General features: G+C 46.6%; 1 protein-coding gene across 1 annotated transcript in view; it reads right to left on the bottom strand.

The window, feature by feature from the left end:
• Nucleotides 1-1,203: 1,203 nt before the first annotated feature.
• The window catches only part of LOC115473575 (baculoviral IAP repeat-containing protein 5-like), a 48,655-nt gene continuing 33,257 nt past the window's right edge, over nucleotides 1,204-16,601 (bottom strand). Inside the window, exon 4 of the mRNA XM_030208649.1 lies at nucleotides 1,204-2,019. Within this exon, the coding sequence (XP_030064509.1) occupies nucleotides 1,918-2,019 (102 nt within the window). The 3' untranslated portion in view covers nucleotides 1,204-1,917. The remainder of the gene's footprint in view (nucleotides 2,020-16,601) is intronic.

The following is a 16,601-nucleotide window of genomic DNA, read 5'->3' on the forward strand; positions in this document are numbered from 1 at the left end:
AGCTAGCAGGCTCAGAAATAGAACAGTTGGTGCCCCCCCCCCCCCCATATGAGGTAAATCAGACCAGAATTCACTAAAGACTCCAGAAGTAAGGGATACCCCTATCCCCTTTGGGGCCTACTGGACAGGCACAGCCTGCAGGTCCACCATCTGATGAAGACTAAGAACAAAACTGGCAACTGCACAGGGATTTTATACAAGTTAAAGTTTGAGTGTTCTCAGTCTCCGTCTGCTGGTAGGCGGTCATAACCCACATGTTAGTGTCTGGACTAGAGTTGCACAGGGACAGAAATTTTACCGAGCCCCACTGGAATCTCCTCTATCCGCACCTGTCCTTGCAAGTAATCCCCACCCATCCCTTGAACATAAATAACCCGACTTGTGGGAAAATAACCCAACTTAACAGTAGCCCAGGTCGATAACTTCCCCTCTCTGTGCTTATGGGGATTTCAATGCTATTGACCTGCGTCCAGTTCCACGGGAGCCCCGTAGACCTTGAGGGGATCCCTGCTAACCCCATTCAGCTCTGTAGTCTGGACCAGTTTGGCATGGCCGACAAAGAAAGGGCTCCATTCCAGTCACTGAACAGTTCAAAAAAAGTCTTCATCACCATACCAGCACGAAAAGTGACTTATCTGACAGTTGTTTAGCAGTGAACCCAAATAGAACATACTTTTCGTGCTGGTACAATTGTGTTTATGAAGACTGAGTGGAAAAATATTCCCTGTTTGTTTAAAAGTATTTCCGTGTAGCTTCTTGAATAAAAAGTAGATTCACTTCTACTCGTACACCACTCGGGATTTTGTAGACCTCTTATATCTCCCCTCAGCCGAAGAGCCCTAACCTTTAGCCTTTCCTCATATGAGAGGAGTTCCATCCCCTTTATTATTTTGGTCACTCTTCTTTGAACCATCTAATCACCGCTAAGTTTGTTTGGTTCTATGCCTTTCATATCTGGTTCTTTTGCGTTTATCCCATAGATTTTTGAACATAGGTTTGTTTCAAAGGAGGTAATACCAGTTTCTGGTTTGTGAAGTACTGGAAGCATGAAATTAAGACATTGTCCCTATGTAAAACTCCTTGCAATTTAGGGAAAAAAACACACACAGTCTTAAGTGTGGCTATTTTCTCATTGCAGAATTATTCATTAATTGAATGTACTTACATGTAAAGTAAAAATGGAAAATAAATTAACCTATAATTATGTATTTATCTTATATAATGCCTGCAATTTTATCAATACATAGTGCAGTTATCTGTTTTATGCTTGTACACTGCTTAATTACATTGTAGCAATCAAATAAATTGGAAAAACAGCAAATTGGAGAGGAGATTAACACCTTATTGGAAACATTTTAGATACCACCTTTTGAGCATCAATACATGGATGGGAAGGAAAACAATTCAAATTACACTCCCAGGAGAAAGTTAATATCCTTTATTGAGCTATACTCTGAACAGTAAGACTTATTTATCATGCTATCATTGTTGCAGACTGACAAGAAGGTACAACAGTTTTACCCACATTAAACCATCAGGTGCAGTATAGTTGAAGGAAGATCAAAAGCCCTAGAAATACTTAAATCTCTGCTGTAACAAAGAATACATGAGCTTTTTTTAATTGAGAAAAATTAGAAAATTGAGGGTGGCTGCTGATATGAAGCAGAGGAATGCAAGTAGGCAGCCCAAAGATTATGCCTACACCCTGCTACTGTACAGCAGAATCCAGCCTGCACAGAGAGCACTTTGCTCTGAGCAACTACCAAGTCACTGCTAAAATCTCTCTCTTTATAGATAAGAACCAGATAAAAGCCAACTATGGACTGCAATGTTCAGTGGGCTCATGCTGCCACTATTAACAAAACCAGGAGAACTTCAGAAGTCAGAATGCAGTCCCAGGCAGAGTGAAGAAATGACTCATTCCAGGGCAGACATGTCTAGTCCCATCTTCTGGATGGAAGATCGCACCTGCTTAGCTGCTTCTTGAAACTGATCAATTTTCTGCATAACTTTCTTTTGCTAGAAAAGTTAAAAAAAAGAAAAAAAGCTACAAATAGTAAAAATGGTGAAATTAGATCTTACCTGCTAATTTTCTTTCCTCTAGACCCTCCAGACCGGTCAAGACGCTTGGGTTATGCACGCCTACCAGCAGAGGGAGACTGAGAACACAAAAACTGAACCAAGCATAAGCCAGCAGCCAACCCCCAAGCAGCCAGTAAATCTTTAACAAAGCAAAACGCAACCAATAAAACCTCAACTATAACCCCGAAAGGTCAAAGAACCCTGTACTCAGAAACAATTCTTGGTAACGTGCTTCAAATAACCGAACGCCACCGCGTTGCGGTCCTTCTCTGAAACCCAGAGGAAAACAACGGAACTTCAGAAATCCAAAGCTCCCAATTTAGAGTCCTATCAGCAATAGCAACATAGAAATGTCCATATCAATCATCTCTCAAGCACACTAGGACAAAGCACCAGAATTATACACAGCGGGAGGGTTCTTGACCGGTCTGGAGGGTCTAGAGGAAAGAAAATTAGCAGGTAAGATCTAATTTCACCTTCCTCAGCGACCCTCCAGACCGGTCAAGACGCTTGGGAAGTACCAAAGCAGTAAACATCTAAGGGCGGGAACTTTGCACCCCAGAAGTCAACACTGCCTCCCCAAAACTGGCATCCTGCCTGGCCTGCACATCAATTCTATAATGCTTCACAAATGAATGCAGCGAGGACCAGACCGCCGCCTTGCAAATATCCTGCGGCGGCACTAAACCACTCTCTGCCCAGGAAGAAGCTACTCCCCTGGTCGAATGTGCCTTTAGTACCTCTGGCACCCTACGTCCCTTGAGCAAATACGCAGAAGAAACTGCTTCTTTCAACCATCTGGAAATTGTTACCTTAGAAGCCGCAGCTCCCTTCTTAGGTCCTCCATACAACACAAACAATCTATCCGAAGACCGAAACTCTCTCGTCCTGACTAAATAAGACCGCAAAACTCGACGGACATCCAGCTTAGCCAAACGGCGCTGAGAAGAATCTCCGAGTCTATCTCCCAGAACCGGTAAAGAAATGTCCTGATTCACATGAAAGGAAGAGACCACCTTAGGCAAAAAAGACGGGACCGGCCTCAACGACACCTTCTCCTTAGAAAAGGTCAGAAAGGGCGCCCGACAAGACAAAGCCTGCAACTCCGAAACTCGCCGAGCCGACGTAATAGCCACTAAGAACACTGTCTTCAAAGTCAAATCCTTCCAAGTACTTGTAACCAAAGGCTCAAAGGGCGGTCCCACCAAGACCTCCAAGACCAAGTTCAAATCCCACGGCGGAACCACCGGACGAACAGGAGGACGGATCAACTTCACCGCTCGCAAAAACCGAACCACATCGGGAGCAGATGCCAAGGAAACCCCCCGGAGCCTCCCCCGGAAACAAGCCAAGGCCGCAATCTGCACCTTCAAAGAAGAAAGGGCTAGACCTCTGTCCACCCCATCCTGCAAAAACTCTAACACCTGCGGAAGAGACGAGTTCCAAGGCGAATAAGAACGATCCCTACACCAGTTCTCAAAAATCCGCCACACCCGCACATAAGCAAAGGACGTGGACTGCTTACGAGACTGCAACATAGTCTCGATTACTCTAGCTGAAAACCCTTTCTTCTTCAACCTGTCCCTTTCAAGAGCCAGGCCGTAAGCGAGAATGGAACCGGGTCGGGCATTACGATAGGGCCCTGCAACAACACCACCGACCCGTCCAACCTCAGGGGACCCTTGATCGCCAACCGCACTAGATCGCCGAACCACGGACGACGTGGCCAATACGGAGCCACGAGTATCACCGTGCCGACGTATCGCTCTATTCTTTGAACTACGCGCCCCACTAGAGGCCAAGGAGGGAACACGTACAACAGTTGACGCGGTGGCCACGGAAGCACCAGAGCATCGATCCCCTCGGACCGAGGGTCCCGCCTCCGACTGAAGAACCTGGGCACTTGAGCATTGCTGGCTGTTGCCATAAGATCTACCACCGGCAGTCCCCACTCCATCACCAGCCGATGAAACAGCGGACGATGCAGCGACCACTCTCCTGGATCCAGAGTGTGCCTGCTCAGAAAGTCCGCCTGGAGATTGTCCACTCCGGCCACATGACCTGCGGAGAGACTCTGCAGATGAAGCTCCGCCCACTGCATCAACTCTGCCGTCTCCTCGGCTACATCGCGACTCTTTGTGCCCCCCTGATGGTTTACGTAAGCTACCGCCGTGGCATTGTCGGACAGAACTCGAACTGCCTTCCCGGCGAGAAGAGACTGCAGGGCCTGCAACGCCAACCGGACCGCCCGAGTCTCGAGCCGATTGATTGACCAAAGGGCCTCCTCCGGAGACCAGAGACCCTGTGCCACCTGACCCAGACAATGTGCTCCCCAGCCTGCCAGACTGGCATCTGTGGTCACCACAATCCAATCCGGAGAATCCAAGGGCATCCCTTTCTCCAGATTTGGAGTATGAAGCCACCACCGCAGACTGGATCGCACCGCCTCCGGCAAGAATAGTCTGACCTCCAAACTCTGAGACTGCGGAGACCAACGATTCAACAGCGCTGACTGCAACTGCCTCATGTGAGCTCTGGCCCACGGCACCACCTCTATCGATGCCGCCATCAGCCCCAAAATCTGAAGATACCCGTGAGCTGACGGGGACCGCTTGGCAGAAAACTGACGGATCAGCCCCTGAATCTTGGCAATCCGAACGGGCGGCAGAAACACCAGGCCCCGCACCGTATCGAAACGAACCCCCAGATATTCTAGGGATTGAGACGGAACCAGATGACTCTTGACACTGTTCACCACCCAGCCGAGCGACTCCAAAACAGATACTACCTTCGCTGTTGCTTCCACACTCTCCTGATAGGATTTGGCTCGAATCAGCCAATCGTCGAGATATGGGTGAACCAACACTCCTTGCTGCCTCAAAGCCGCCGCCACTACCACCATAACCTTGGAAAAAGTACGCGGCGCCGTAGCCAGACCGAACGGCAGAGCACAAAACTGAAAGTGATGTCCTAGAACCGCAAAGCGCAGAAACCGGTGATGCGCCTTCCGAATGGGAATATGCAGATAAGCTTCCGTCAGATCCAGAGAAGTGAGAAATTCTCCCGACTGAACCGCTACTATGACCGACCGCAACGTTTCCATGCGAAACGAGGGAACCTTCAACGCCCCGTTGACTCGTTTTAGATCTAAAATAGGCCGGAAGGAATCCTCCTTTTTGGGAACCACAAAATAAATCGAATAACAACCGGTCCCTCTCTCTGAAACCGGCACTGGAACTACCGCCCCTAAATCTACCAACCGCCGGAGAGTCTGCCGAATTGCCCTGGCCTTGAGCCGAGAGCGGCATGGGGAGGCTACAAAGAAATCTGGCAGAAACTCTTCGAACTCCAAGGCGTACCCGTCTCGCACCACTTCGAGGACCCACTGGTCTGTCGTGATATGGGCCCACCTCTGATAAAACTGACTCAACCGAGCACCTACTCGCACCAGAGGCTGGACCCGCAAACCCTCATTGAGAACCACGACCGGAGGACAGAGCTCCTCCCGAGACCTCACGTCCTCCTCGACGACCCCCACGAAAGGGCTGAGTACGCTGAAAATATCTGCCTCTAAACGGCGCACTAAACCTACCTGGCCTATAGCGCCGGGCATCCTTCAAACGAGCACGCCCTGACATGCCGCGACCCCCTCCTCTAGGTCGCAATTCCGGCAACCGCGGAATCTTAGCCTCCCCAAGACCACGCACCAACTTATCCAACTCTTCTCCAAAAAGCATGGACCCTTTAAAGGGAAGCGAACACAACTTGGATTTAGAAGCCGCATCCGCAGTCCATCCACGAAGCCACAGGGCCCGACGAGCTCCAACCACCAAAGCCATATTCTTCGCCGAAGCCCTCAACAAATCATAACTAGAATCTGCCAGAAAGGAAGATCCCATCTCCAACTTGGCTAACTCCTGCACCACGGAAGCCCTGTCCAGCGCGGGACCATCCAGAAGCTTTTCAGCCCAACGGAAACACGCCCGAGCCACTAGACCTCCACATAGAGCGGCTTGCAGAGACAAGGCCGAGAGATCAAAACTTCGCCGAACAAAAGACTCCAACTTCCTATCCTGAGGGTCTCTGAGGGCAGTCCCCCCATCAACCGGAATGGCAGTAGCTTTGGTGACTGCCGTCACCACCGCATCCACTGTAGGAGATTTAAACGAATCCCTATCCTCTTGGGGAATAGGATAAAGTCTCGCCATCGCTTTAACCACCCGACAGGCTGAATCTGGAGAGGACCACTCCTGAAAGATCATATCCCTCAGATCCTGGTTCATAGGGAAAGAGCGAGAAGACTTACGAATGCCCTTAACCAAAGGGTCTATCTGCTTAACCTCCGCTACAACCGGCTCAGGAGCCTCAAACCTAAGCGTAGACATCACTTGATCAATGAGCTCCGGAAGCTCATCCCTAGGAAAAATCCTTACCACCGAGGCATCCTCCCCTGGGAAGGATCCCTCCTCTTCAGGATCCATGTCTAAAGGGAACTCATCACCCAATCCACTACCCTCATCTTCCGAGGGAGGTAAAGACAAAAAATCAGGATCCTCCACATAGTCTAGCCGTGGGCGCTTGACCCCCAAAGGAGCTGCCCCCTTCTGTACATCAGGCTGAGAAGCCCCTGCCTGCCAGGCCTGAAACATCGACCAGACAAACTCCGGTGGAAATCCCATAGCTCCTGAAGGCCCTGGAGAGCCCCCAACATTCTGTCCCGGGCCCTCCACCACCCGCTGAGCCGGGATCGCCATAGGAGCCGAATCCAAGATGGCGGCGGTTCCCGCCAAAATCGGGACCGCCGCCACCGCACCAACACCTGAGACAGACCCCGGGAGGCCCTTACTGCCGCCCGAAACCTCAGCAGACAAAACCGGAGGGGAAGAGAGAGCATGCTTAGGCTCACCGCAAAACTTGCACGGAGCTCCGGGCGTTTCAATCCCCCGACGCGCGCAGGAACGGCAACGAGCCGCCTTTCCCGCCGACATCGCTAAATTTAAAGCGGTACACACACAAACCGCCAAAATCGCCCCAGCTCTACTCCCTTCCTCAAAAACCACACTAAAACCCTTGCCAGCCCCCAAAAGAGGAACAACAAAATGTTCTGATGCCGAACAGCACTGTCTGCTGCTTACTTTCCTCCTTTTACTCCTGGTTTTCTTTCCTTTTTTTTTTTTTTTTTTTTTTTTTTTACACACACAGCAAACAGCCCAGTTGCTATATACTGACAAGGGCTAAGGCTCTCAAGGTTCCTGTAGCACAGGAGCCGAGGCACCAAGCTGCCTTCACACAAGGTACAGCAGGGGCAAAACCCGGACACGGGTGCACACCCTAGGGGAACAGGGAGCCCCACCGGACCCGCTTCCCCGAAGCACAAATTCTAAGTACAGGGTATAAAAATCAGAATCTCTAATCCTACCAGACCAGACTGACTGCTCAGGCTGCACGTCTACCCTCTGCTGGAGACTGAGATTTACTGGCTGCTTGGGGGTTGGCTGCTGGCTTATGCTTGGTTCAGTTTTTGTGTTCTCAGTCTCCCTCTGCTGGTAGGTGTGCATAACCCAAGCGTCTTGACCGGTCTGGAGGGTCGCTGAGGAATACACCCATTAATTCAAATAGTAAAAATCTTTGCTTGGCAAGGCAGGTAAAATTATATCTCCTAGGTTTTAAAATCTCGGCAAACTTGTAAAACTAAGCTGACCTGTGTGAACTTCTCCAAGGAACCAAACAAAAATAATTGGGTTTCTGTGCAAATGCCCATCTGTATGCTGTTTGGCATCATTTTTCAAACGTTTTCTAGATCAGTGCTTCTTGATTCACACCACAAATTATGGATATCCTGAAAACCCAACCAGCTAATACAGAGGAGATAGATTTGCATATGGTGGATGCAGTGGATGCAAATCTTGCAAGTAATTTGTTGTGAAAATCCTGAAAACTCAACTGGCAGGGCCAGGACAAAGGCATAGTAAAGCATTGTTGCTTACCTGTAACAGATGTTCTCCATGGGTAACAGAACTCAAACATGAAATTGCTAATCTGTTGTTAGTGATCTGTAACCTGTTAAAATCATCCCAAGTACCTGAAGATTGGAAGGTAGCCACTGTAACGCCGATTTTTAGAAAGGTTTCTGGGGTGATCTGGGAGATTACAGACCAGTAAGCCAGCCTGACTTCAGTGCCAGGAAAATGCTGAAAATTATAAAGAATAAAATTATGGAACACATAAACAAACATGATTTAATGGGACAGAGACAGCCCGGGTTCAGCTAAGGGAAGTCTTGCCTCACCAATTTGCTTCACTTCTTTGAAGGTGTAAACAAAACATGTGGATAAAGGTGAGCCGATTGATATAGTTTATCTGGATTTTCAGAAAGCATTTGACAAAATTCCTCATGAAAGACTCCTGAGAGAATTAAAAAGTCAAGGGATAGGAGCCAGTGTCTGTTGATTAGGAACCGGTTATTGAACAGAAAACAGATGGTAGAATTAAATGGTCATTTTTCTCAATGGAGGAGGGTGAATAGTGGAGTAGCACAGGTATCTGTACTAGGACTGGTGCTACTTAACATATTTATAGCTCATCTGGAAAACAGAACGAGTGAGGTGATTAAATTTGCAGAAGACACAAAACTGTTCAAAGTTCTCAAAACACATGCGGACTGTGAAAAATTGCAGGAAGACCGGGCATCCAAATGGCAGATGAAATTTAATGTGGACAAATGCAAAGTGATGCATATTGGGAATAATAATCCAAATAAGTTACCTGATGCTAAGGCTCACCTTAGGAGTCAGCAATCAAGAAAAAGAATCTAGGAGTTGTTGTAAACAATACAGTGAAATCTTCTGTTCAGTGTGTGGTGGCAGCCAAAAAAAGCAAACAGGATGCTATGAATTATTAGGAAAGGGATGCAAAATAAGACCATTATAATGCCTGTGTATCGCTCCATGGTGCAATCTCACCTTGAGTACTGCGTTCAATTCTGGTCACCTTATCTTAAAAAAAAAGATATAGCGGAATTAGAAAAGGTTCAAAGAATAGTGACCAAAATGATAAAGAGGGGGGGGGGGGGGGGGTTAGGGATCTTCAGCTTAGAAAAGAGACAGCTGAGGGGGGATATGATTGACATCTATAAAATCCTGAGTGGTGTAGAACGGGTAGAAGTGAATCAATTTTTCACCAGAGGGCACTCAATGAAATTACATGGAAATACTTTTAAAACAAATAGGAGGAAATATTTTCACTCAAAGAATAGTTAAGCACTGCCGGAGGATGTAGTAACAGCATTCAGCATATCTGAGTTTAAAAAAAGGTTTGATCGGGGATGGGGGGGGGGGGGGGGGGGGATAGGTGGGGAGAAGGGACAAAAAAGAGTCTGTATTCACTGTAACATTGTACATTTGGTTGATGGAACAATTTGCTTTTCTTTGAAGATTTTGAAGAGCTATTGTTTGTTTGTTCCACTTTTGTAATAGAGAGATTTAAACATAAAAAAGAAGGTTTGGACAAATTCCTGGAGGAAAAGTCCATAATCTGTTATTGAGATGGATATGGAGGAATTGCCCGCCACTGCTTGCCCCAGGATTCTACCAGGTACTTGTGACCTGGATTGGCCAGTGCTGGAAGTAGGATACTGGGCTAGATGGACCACAATGCAGACACACTGGTAGCCCTTTCTGCGGGCTGCCTGCCCGGATACACTCTGCTAGCTTAAATCTGATTGGAGTTGTCCAGTCAGTAGAGAAAGACTCCTTCCCGCCTTGTGTTTGAACCGCAAAATCACCAGTTAGCTGCTAGAACAGCTGAAAACTGAAAAGGAAGAGTGAATAGAGAAAGACCACATGCAAGATGTCAAAACTTCAAAATGAGAAGTATATTTAACAAGGAGAGAATAAAACAAACAGGAATAATAGTTTAGTTTCTAAAATAATAAATTAGACATGAACCCCCATTGAGGGGATGGAGTATCTGCATTATCCTGTTACTCATGGAAAACACCTGTTACAGGTAAGCAGCAATGCTTTCTCTGTGGGGCAGGATAATGCAGCCACACTGGAGATTCCCCACCAGTGGGCTGTGAATAACAAGTCTCTAAAGAGCAACCCAAAAATAAGACAGGATGAGGGCACAGTTATGAAACCAGTTGCAACATTTGCATAGGAAGCTATATCATGACAGTAATGCTGTGCAAAGGTTATGTGGTGTAGACCATGTGGCTACTCTACAGATGCCCAGAAACGGAACTCCCTTGAGGAAAGCTGTAGATGTCACCTCTGCACGAAGTGAATGAGCCCCAATGTTGGATGTCAGTGGCTGGTTCTGCTGGAGAGACAGTCTGCAATCCAGGTGGATAAAGTTTGTTTGCTCACCTGTGAGCCAAGAGATTTTTGATGATAGGAAAGGAAAAGATGTGAAGAATGATTAAAAAAATGAGAGTGTGTCAACAATCCAGAAATGCTTCTGTGGGGGAACAGTGGGTTTTGGAAAGAAAACAGGTTAAAAAAAATACCTTGGTTGAGATGGAAAGTAGTGATAACTTTAGGCTAGAACTTAGGGTGAGTGCATCAGGTCACTTTAGTTGGGAATAATTGGGTATATGGAAGATAGTGCACCAATGCCTGAAGTTCACCAACTCTGAGGTTACTGCAATAAGGAATGTCTTTCATTTTTTATTTTATTTATTTATTGCATTTGTATCCCACATTTTCCCACCTCTTTGCAGGCTCAATGTGGCTTACAATACATCACGAATAGTGGAGATATATGAGAAATAAACATTTAGTATTACAGAAGGATCTTAGGTAACATAAGTAATGCCATACTGGGAAAAGACCAAGGGTCCATCGAGCCCAGCATCCTGTCCACGACAGCGGCCAATCCAGGCCAAGGGCACCTGGCAAGCTTCCCAAACGTACAAACATTCTATACATGTTATTCCTGGAATTTTGGATTTTTCCAAGTCTGTTTAATAGCGGTTTATGGACTTGTCCTTTAGGAAACCGTCCAACCCCTTTTTAAACTCTGCTAAGCTAACCGCCTTCACCACTTTCCCCGGCAACGAATTCCAGAGTTTAATTACACGTTGGGTGAAGAAAAATTTTCTCCGATTTGTTTTAAATTTACTACACTGTAGTTTCATCGCATGCCCCCTAGTCCTAGTATTTTTGGAAAGCGTGAACAGACGCTTCACATCCACCTGTTCCACTCCACTCATTATTTTACATACCTCTATCATGTCTCCCCTCAGCCGTCTCTTCTCCAAGCTGTATAGCCCTAACCTCCTTAGTCTTTCTTCATAGGGAAGTCGTCCCATCCCCGCTATCATTTTAGTCGCCCTTCGCTGCACCTTTTCCAATTCTACTATATCTTTCTTGAGATGCATGATATTAATATAACAAGCAAATGGTAAAGACAATTCTGGGTATATGTGAAGGAGTTCATATTTGTTGGTCTTTGCGGTATGCCATGTAAGGAACTGAAGGAAGCCGATGCCAAAGGCTCAAAAGGTGGATGCAACGGTTAAGTAAGAACTAGATTGAGGTCCCAGGAAGGAGGTGGTGATTTGATTGGAGGTGAGTAGATGTGACGGAAGTGATAATGATCCAGGTGTGGAAAGGACACTGGAAACTGCAGCTAGATGCACTCAAAGGAAGGCTTTAAACCTCAAATAGGTGAGTTTAAAACAGCCAAGACTGTCAATGTGGCAGGAAGTGACATGACTCTTAAAGGCTCCACGCTGTCAATAATAATTTCTTGGTATTGGGATGCAGAAGTGTGCCGCTCCAAGAGGTATTGGGCTTGACTGAGAAAGTTTGAGGAGCCATGGACGAGGTCAATTGGGTGTTATGAGGATTAGCACCACTGCACCCTAAACCACCTAGCGGATAATCTTGGGAATGAGAGGAAATACATAATAGAGGCCTTTTGTCCAAGACAGGTAAAAAGGATCTTTGCAAAGATTGAGTGTGGAACAACAAAAAAATAAAATAAAAAAATAACTGTTGGCATTTGTAATTGTGATCTGAAGTAAATAGGTCTATGAGAGCTAGGGACTACTCATGAGGGTAGAGAATACAGATCAATTTGTTCACCACGGCATTAGACGGTGCTGGGAGGAAAGAAGCCCGGAGAGCTGCTTGAAGGCGAAGAAGGGGGGTCCATGTCTGGGATGCTTCTACACAGGACAGAGAGCCTGTGCTTCCCTGCTTGTTCACATAGAACATCGTGACTTGGCTTGTCTGTTTGTAGCAGAATTACTAGTCCTTTGAGGAAGAAATCAAGTGTCTGAATTGCATAGAAAACTGCTCCAAGTTCGAGCAGATTGATATGCAAATTGGCTTCTGATCGAGTTCAATGTCCCTGGGTACTGTAAGGGGGCAGGGGAAAGTTGGACCAAAAGAATACAGGAACAGGGGCTGAAACCGATAGGAGGTTGCAGAAAGAGAAAGTTTCAGTATTAAGTTCCCAGTACACCAAAGGTTCGCCCCCTAGTGGCTGAGAGACCAGCCCAAGTATTGAGGAGGGTGAGGGACTACCAGTCCCAAGAATCCTCTCTTCCTAGGCAAGTCACACAGAAGCTGGGAGGCAGGGATTGGGAAATGATTTCTGATGACAGTGATGAGGAACAGATGGGAGAGCCAGGGGAGGAGGTGACTAGGGATTATGATAAAATGGAGATAGCTGAGGAGCTGGAGGAGGAAGGTATGGAGATTTGCAGCCCTGGCTCAAACTGAGGAGAATGCAAGGAGAGGTTTCCTAGTGGCCACGCTGAGTCAGTTGTGGAAGACTGGAGAAAGCAGGTTGAGGCGATGGGGGAAATCCCTATGGGAAAGATGTGCAGGTAATTTGCCTCAGAGAATAGAAAGGAGTGTTGCAGAGATTAAGCACCGGAGTAGAAGAAATGCAAGAGATTGGCTGGTTTGATGAACTGTGACTATGTGAAGAAATATACTGACGTTGTAAAGGTGTAGAAGCACATTAACTGCTGAGAGTTTTGAAACAGTGCCCGAAAAGTAAAGGCACAGTAAAACTTCTGCTAGCTGTGTGTGGGACTGAGGGGAGAAAGAAATTTCACTGTGAAGCTGTAAGCAGTACTGCTATGAATTGCTCAAATAAACTTTCATTTATAAGAAGGTTTTGCCGTGGGTGTGCATTTGTGGATAGAAAGAGCAGCAATACGGGCAGTTAGGACTGAAACTGAGCCACACTGAGCCTGCAAAGAGGTGGGAAAATGTGGGATACAAATGCAATAAAATAAATAAAGAGTTAAGTGAAGATCAGAGTGTGGCAGACCTGTCCAGTTGGCAGTGCGTCTGAGGAAGCTAAGCAGGGCTGACCAAGGCCAGACCTTGGATGAGGGACCGGCTGACACTACGAAAATGGTGAAGATGAGCCCCCCCCCCCCCCCCCCCCCATGGGGTGAAGCATCTGTTAATGTTAGCGTTTTGTTCAGGGAATGGAAGGGAGCTCCCTCGAGCAGACTGGGAGAGAAAAGCCACCATTAAAGAGCCTATTTGATCTGCTGGGTGGTGGCATTGATCTCATTGTTGTTTCAAAACCCATTGTAGTGGGCAAATCCTGAGTCACACTGTAAAGACCATCACCGTGTGTGGGCTTAAGGAGGGCAGCTGTTGAAGTTGATCGAGATTTCCTCCCTCTAGGTCTGGGATGTTGGTAGAAGTTTGGTTTTATTGCCTTGATAGCAGCTGACTGAAATATGTTTGGTAGCATTTGCGGTTGAAGGTTGATACTGAAAATTCTTACGCAAGGAATAACAACTCCGTTTTAAAATTCAAAGCAGGATCTGCCGATGGATTAGAAAGTTCTTTAAAAGTAGATCTGTCATCTTTGACTTGCGAGACTGCATCCTGTACTTTGTTCCCATGGGGCATCCGTTAGTCTGATGCAACCCCCCCCCCCCCCCCCCCAAACACAAGCATGAAATGAACATCATAATCCCAAAGGGAAGCAGGAAACAAGAACAGGAGTGGGAGACGGATCCCGACACTTCAAAATTAGACCGAGGAACACCAAAGATGAAAAGTAAACCATTATTAATAACTCAGAGATGAGTCGACACAGAACCGTGTTTCGGCACATGCCTCATGAATCTCTTTATATACGAATATAACAACTACATATAAGTCAGTCATCAAAGAGTGAATTGTGAAAAAGGGTCTTGAAAAAGACCGTTTGAAAATTACAGAGTCTCAAAAACCATGTGCTATCAGCTGTAATGGAAGAGTGGAAGGCTCAATGGACCCTATCCCATAAGTACATAAGTAATGCCACACTGGGCACGACAGCGGCCAATCCAGGCCAAGGGCACCTGGCGAGCTTCCCAAACGTACAAACATTCTATACATGTTATTCCTGGAATTGTGGATTTTCCCCAAGTCCATTTAGTAGTGGTTTATGGACTTGTTCTTTAGGAAACCGTCTAACCCCTTTTAAACTCTGCTAAGCTAACCACCTTCACGTTCTCCGGCAACGAATTCCAGAGTTTAATTATGCGTTGGGTGAAGAAAAATTTTCTCCAATTTGTTTTAAATTTACTACACTGTAATTTCATCGCATGCCCCCTAGTCCTAGTAGTTTTGGAAAGCATGAACAGAGGCTTCACATCTACCTGTTCACTCCACTCATTATTTTATATACCTCTATCATGTCTCCCCTCAGCCGTCTCTTCTCCAAGCTGAAAAGCCCTAGCCTCCTTAGACTTTCTTCATAGGGAAGTTGTCCCATCCCTGCTATCATTTTAGTCGCCCTTCGCTGCACCTTTTCCAATTCTACTATATCTTTCTTGAGATGCGGCAACCAGAATTGAACACAATACTCAAGGTGCGGTCGCACCATGGAGCGATACAACGGCATTATAACATCCTCACACCTGTTTTCCATACCTTTCCTAATAATACCCAACATTCTATTCGCTTTCTTAGCCGCAGCAGCACACTGAGCAGAAGGTTTCAGTGTATCATCAATGACGACACCCAGATCCCTTTCTTGGTCCGTAACTCCTAACGTGGAGCCTTGCATGACGTAGCTATAATTCGGGTTCTTTTTTCCCACATGCATCACCTTGCACTTGCTCACATTAAACATCATCTGCCATTTAGCCGCCCAGTCTCCCAGTCTCGTAAGGTCCTTCTGTAATTTTTCACAATCCTGTTGCAAGTTAACGGCTTCGAATAACTTTGTGTCATTTAATTACCTCGCTAGTTACTCCCATCTCTAAATCATTTATAAATATATTAAAAAGCAGCGGTCCTAGCACAGACCCCTGGGGAACCCAAATAACTACCCTTCTCCATTGTGAATACTGCCCATTTAACCCCACTCTCTGTTTCCTATCCTTCCAGTTTTTAATCCACAATAGGACATTTCTTCCTATCCCCCCCCCCCACACACACACAGTGAACCAAAGCCATATGGAGTCTTCAAGATATAATCATTGTTACACCTTTTCTGAAGCAACCTTGTTCTTGGCTAATTTGCTGCCATTTGAACAAGGCATTACTGCCATTCCAAATTCCTCATCCTCACAGAACATAATGACAGATGCATCCAATCTGGGGTGGGAAGCTAATATAGATAGTCTCCACACTCAGGGTCAGCAGTCTGCTCAGAAGAGGCAACATCAAATCAAACTCCTGGGCTTAAGAGCTATCTAAAATGCTCTAAAGGCTTTCAGATATTGGCTGGCAAACCAAATTATATTGATTCAAATAGACAACCAAGTTGCAATGTACCGTGCCTCCCTGCTTGGTGACAAATCATGACTCCTGTATCAGGAAGCAGTCATACGTGGAAATGGGCCCTCTCCTACAGAATGGTGGTCAGAATCACTTACTACTTGACATTTCTATAGCGCTACTAGGGTTACGCAGCGCTGTACAGTTTAACAAAAAAGGACAGTCCCTGCTCAAAGGAGCTTACAATCTAAAGGACGAAATGACAAGTTGAGCAGTCTAGATTTCTTGAATAGTGGTCAGGTGCCAAAGGCGTATGGGCTCAGGGAGTTTGTTCCAAGCATGGGGTGAGGCGAGGCAGAAAGGGCGGAGCCTGGAGTTGGCGGTGGTGGAGGAGGGTACTGAAGGAGGGATTTGTCTTGAGAGCGGAGGTTACGGGTAGGAACGTAAGGGGAGATGAGGGTAGAGAGGTAAGGAGGGGCTGCAGATTGAGTGCATTTGTAGGTTAGAAGGAGAAGCTTGAACTGTATGCGGTACCTGAAGTGATTTGAAGAGAGGGGTGATGTGAGTATATCGGTCCAGGCGGAAGATAAGACGTGCAGCAGAGTTCTGAACGGACTGAAGGGGGGATAGGTGGCAAAGTGGGAGGCCAGTGAGAGGAGTAGGTTGCAGTAGTCAAGGCGAGAGGTAATGAGAGAGTGGATGAGAGTTCGGGTGGTGTGCTCAGGAAGCAAGGGGCGAATTTTGCTAATGTTGTAGAGGAAGAAGCGACAGGTCTTGGCTATCTGCTGGATATGCGCAGAGAAGGAGAGGGAGGAGTCGAAGATG

Source organism: Microcaecilia unicolor, chromosome 6 (assembly GCF_901765095.1).
Source record: "Microcaecilia unicolor chromosome 6, aMicUni1.1, whole genome shotgun sequence".
Lineage (NCBI taxonomy): Eukaryota > Metazoa > Chordata > Amphibia > Gymnophiona > Siphonopidae > Microcaecilia > Microcaecilia unicolor.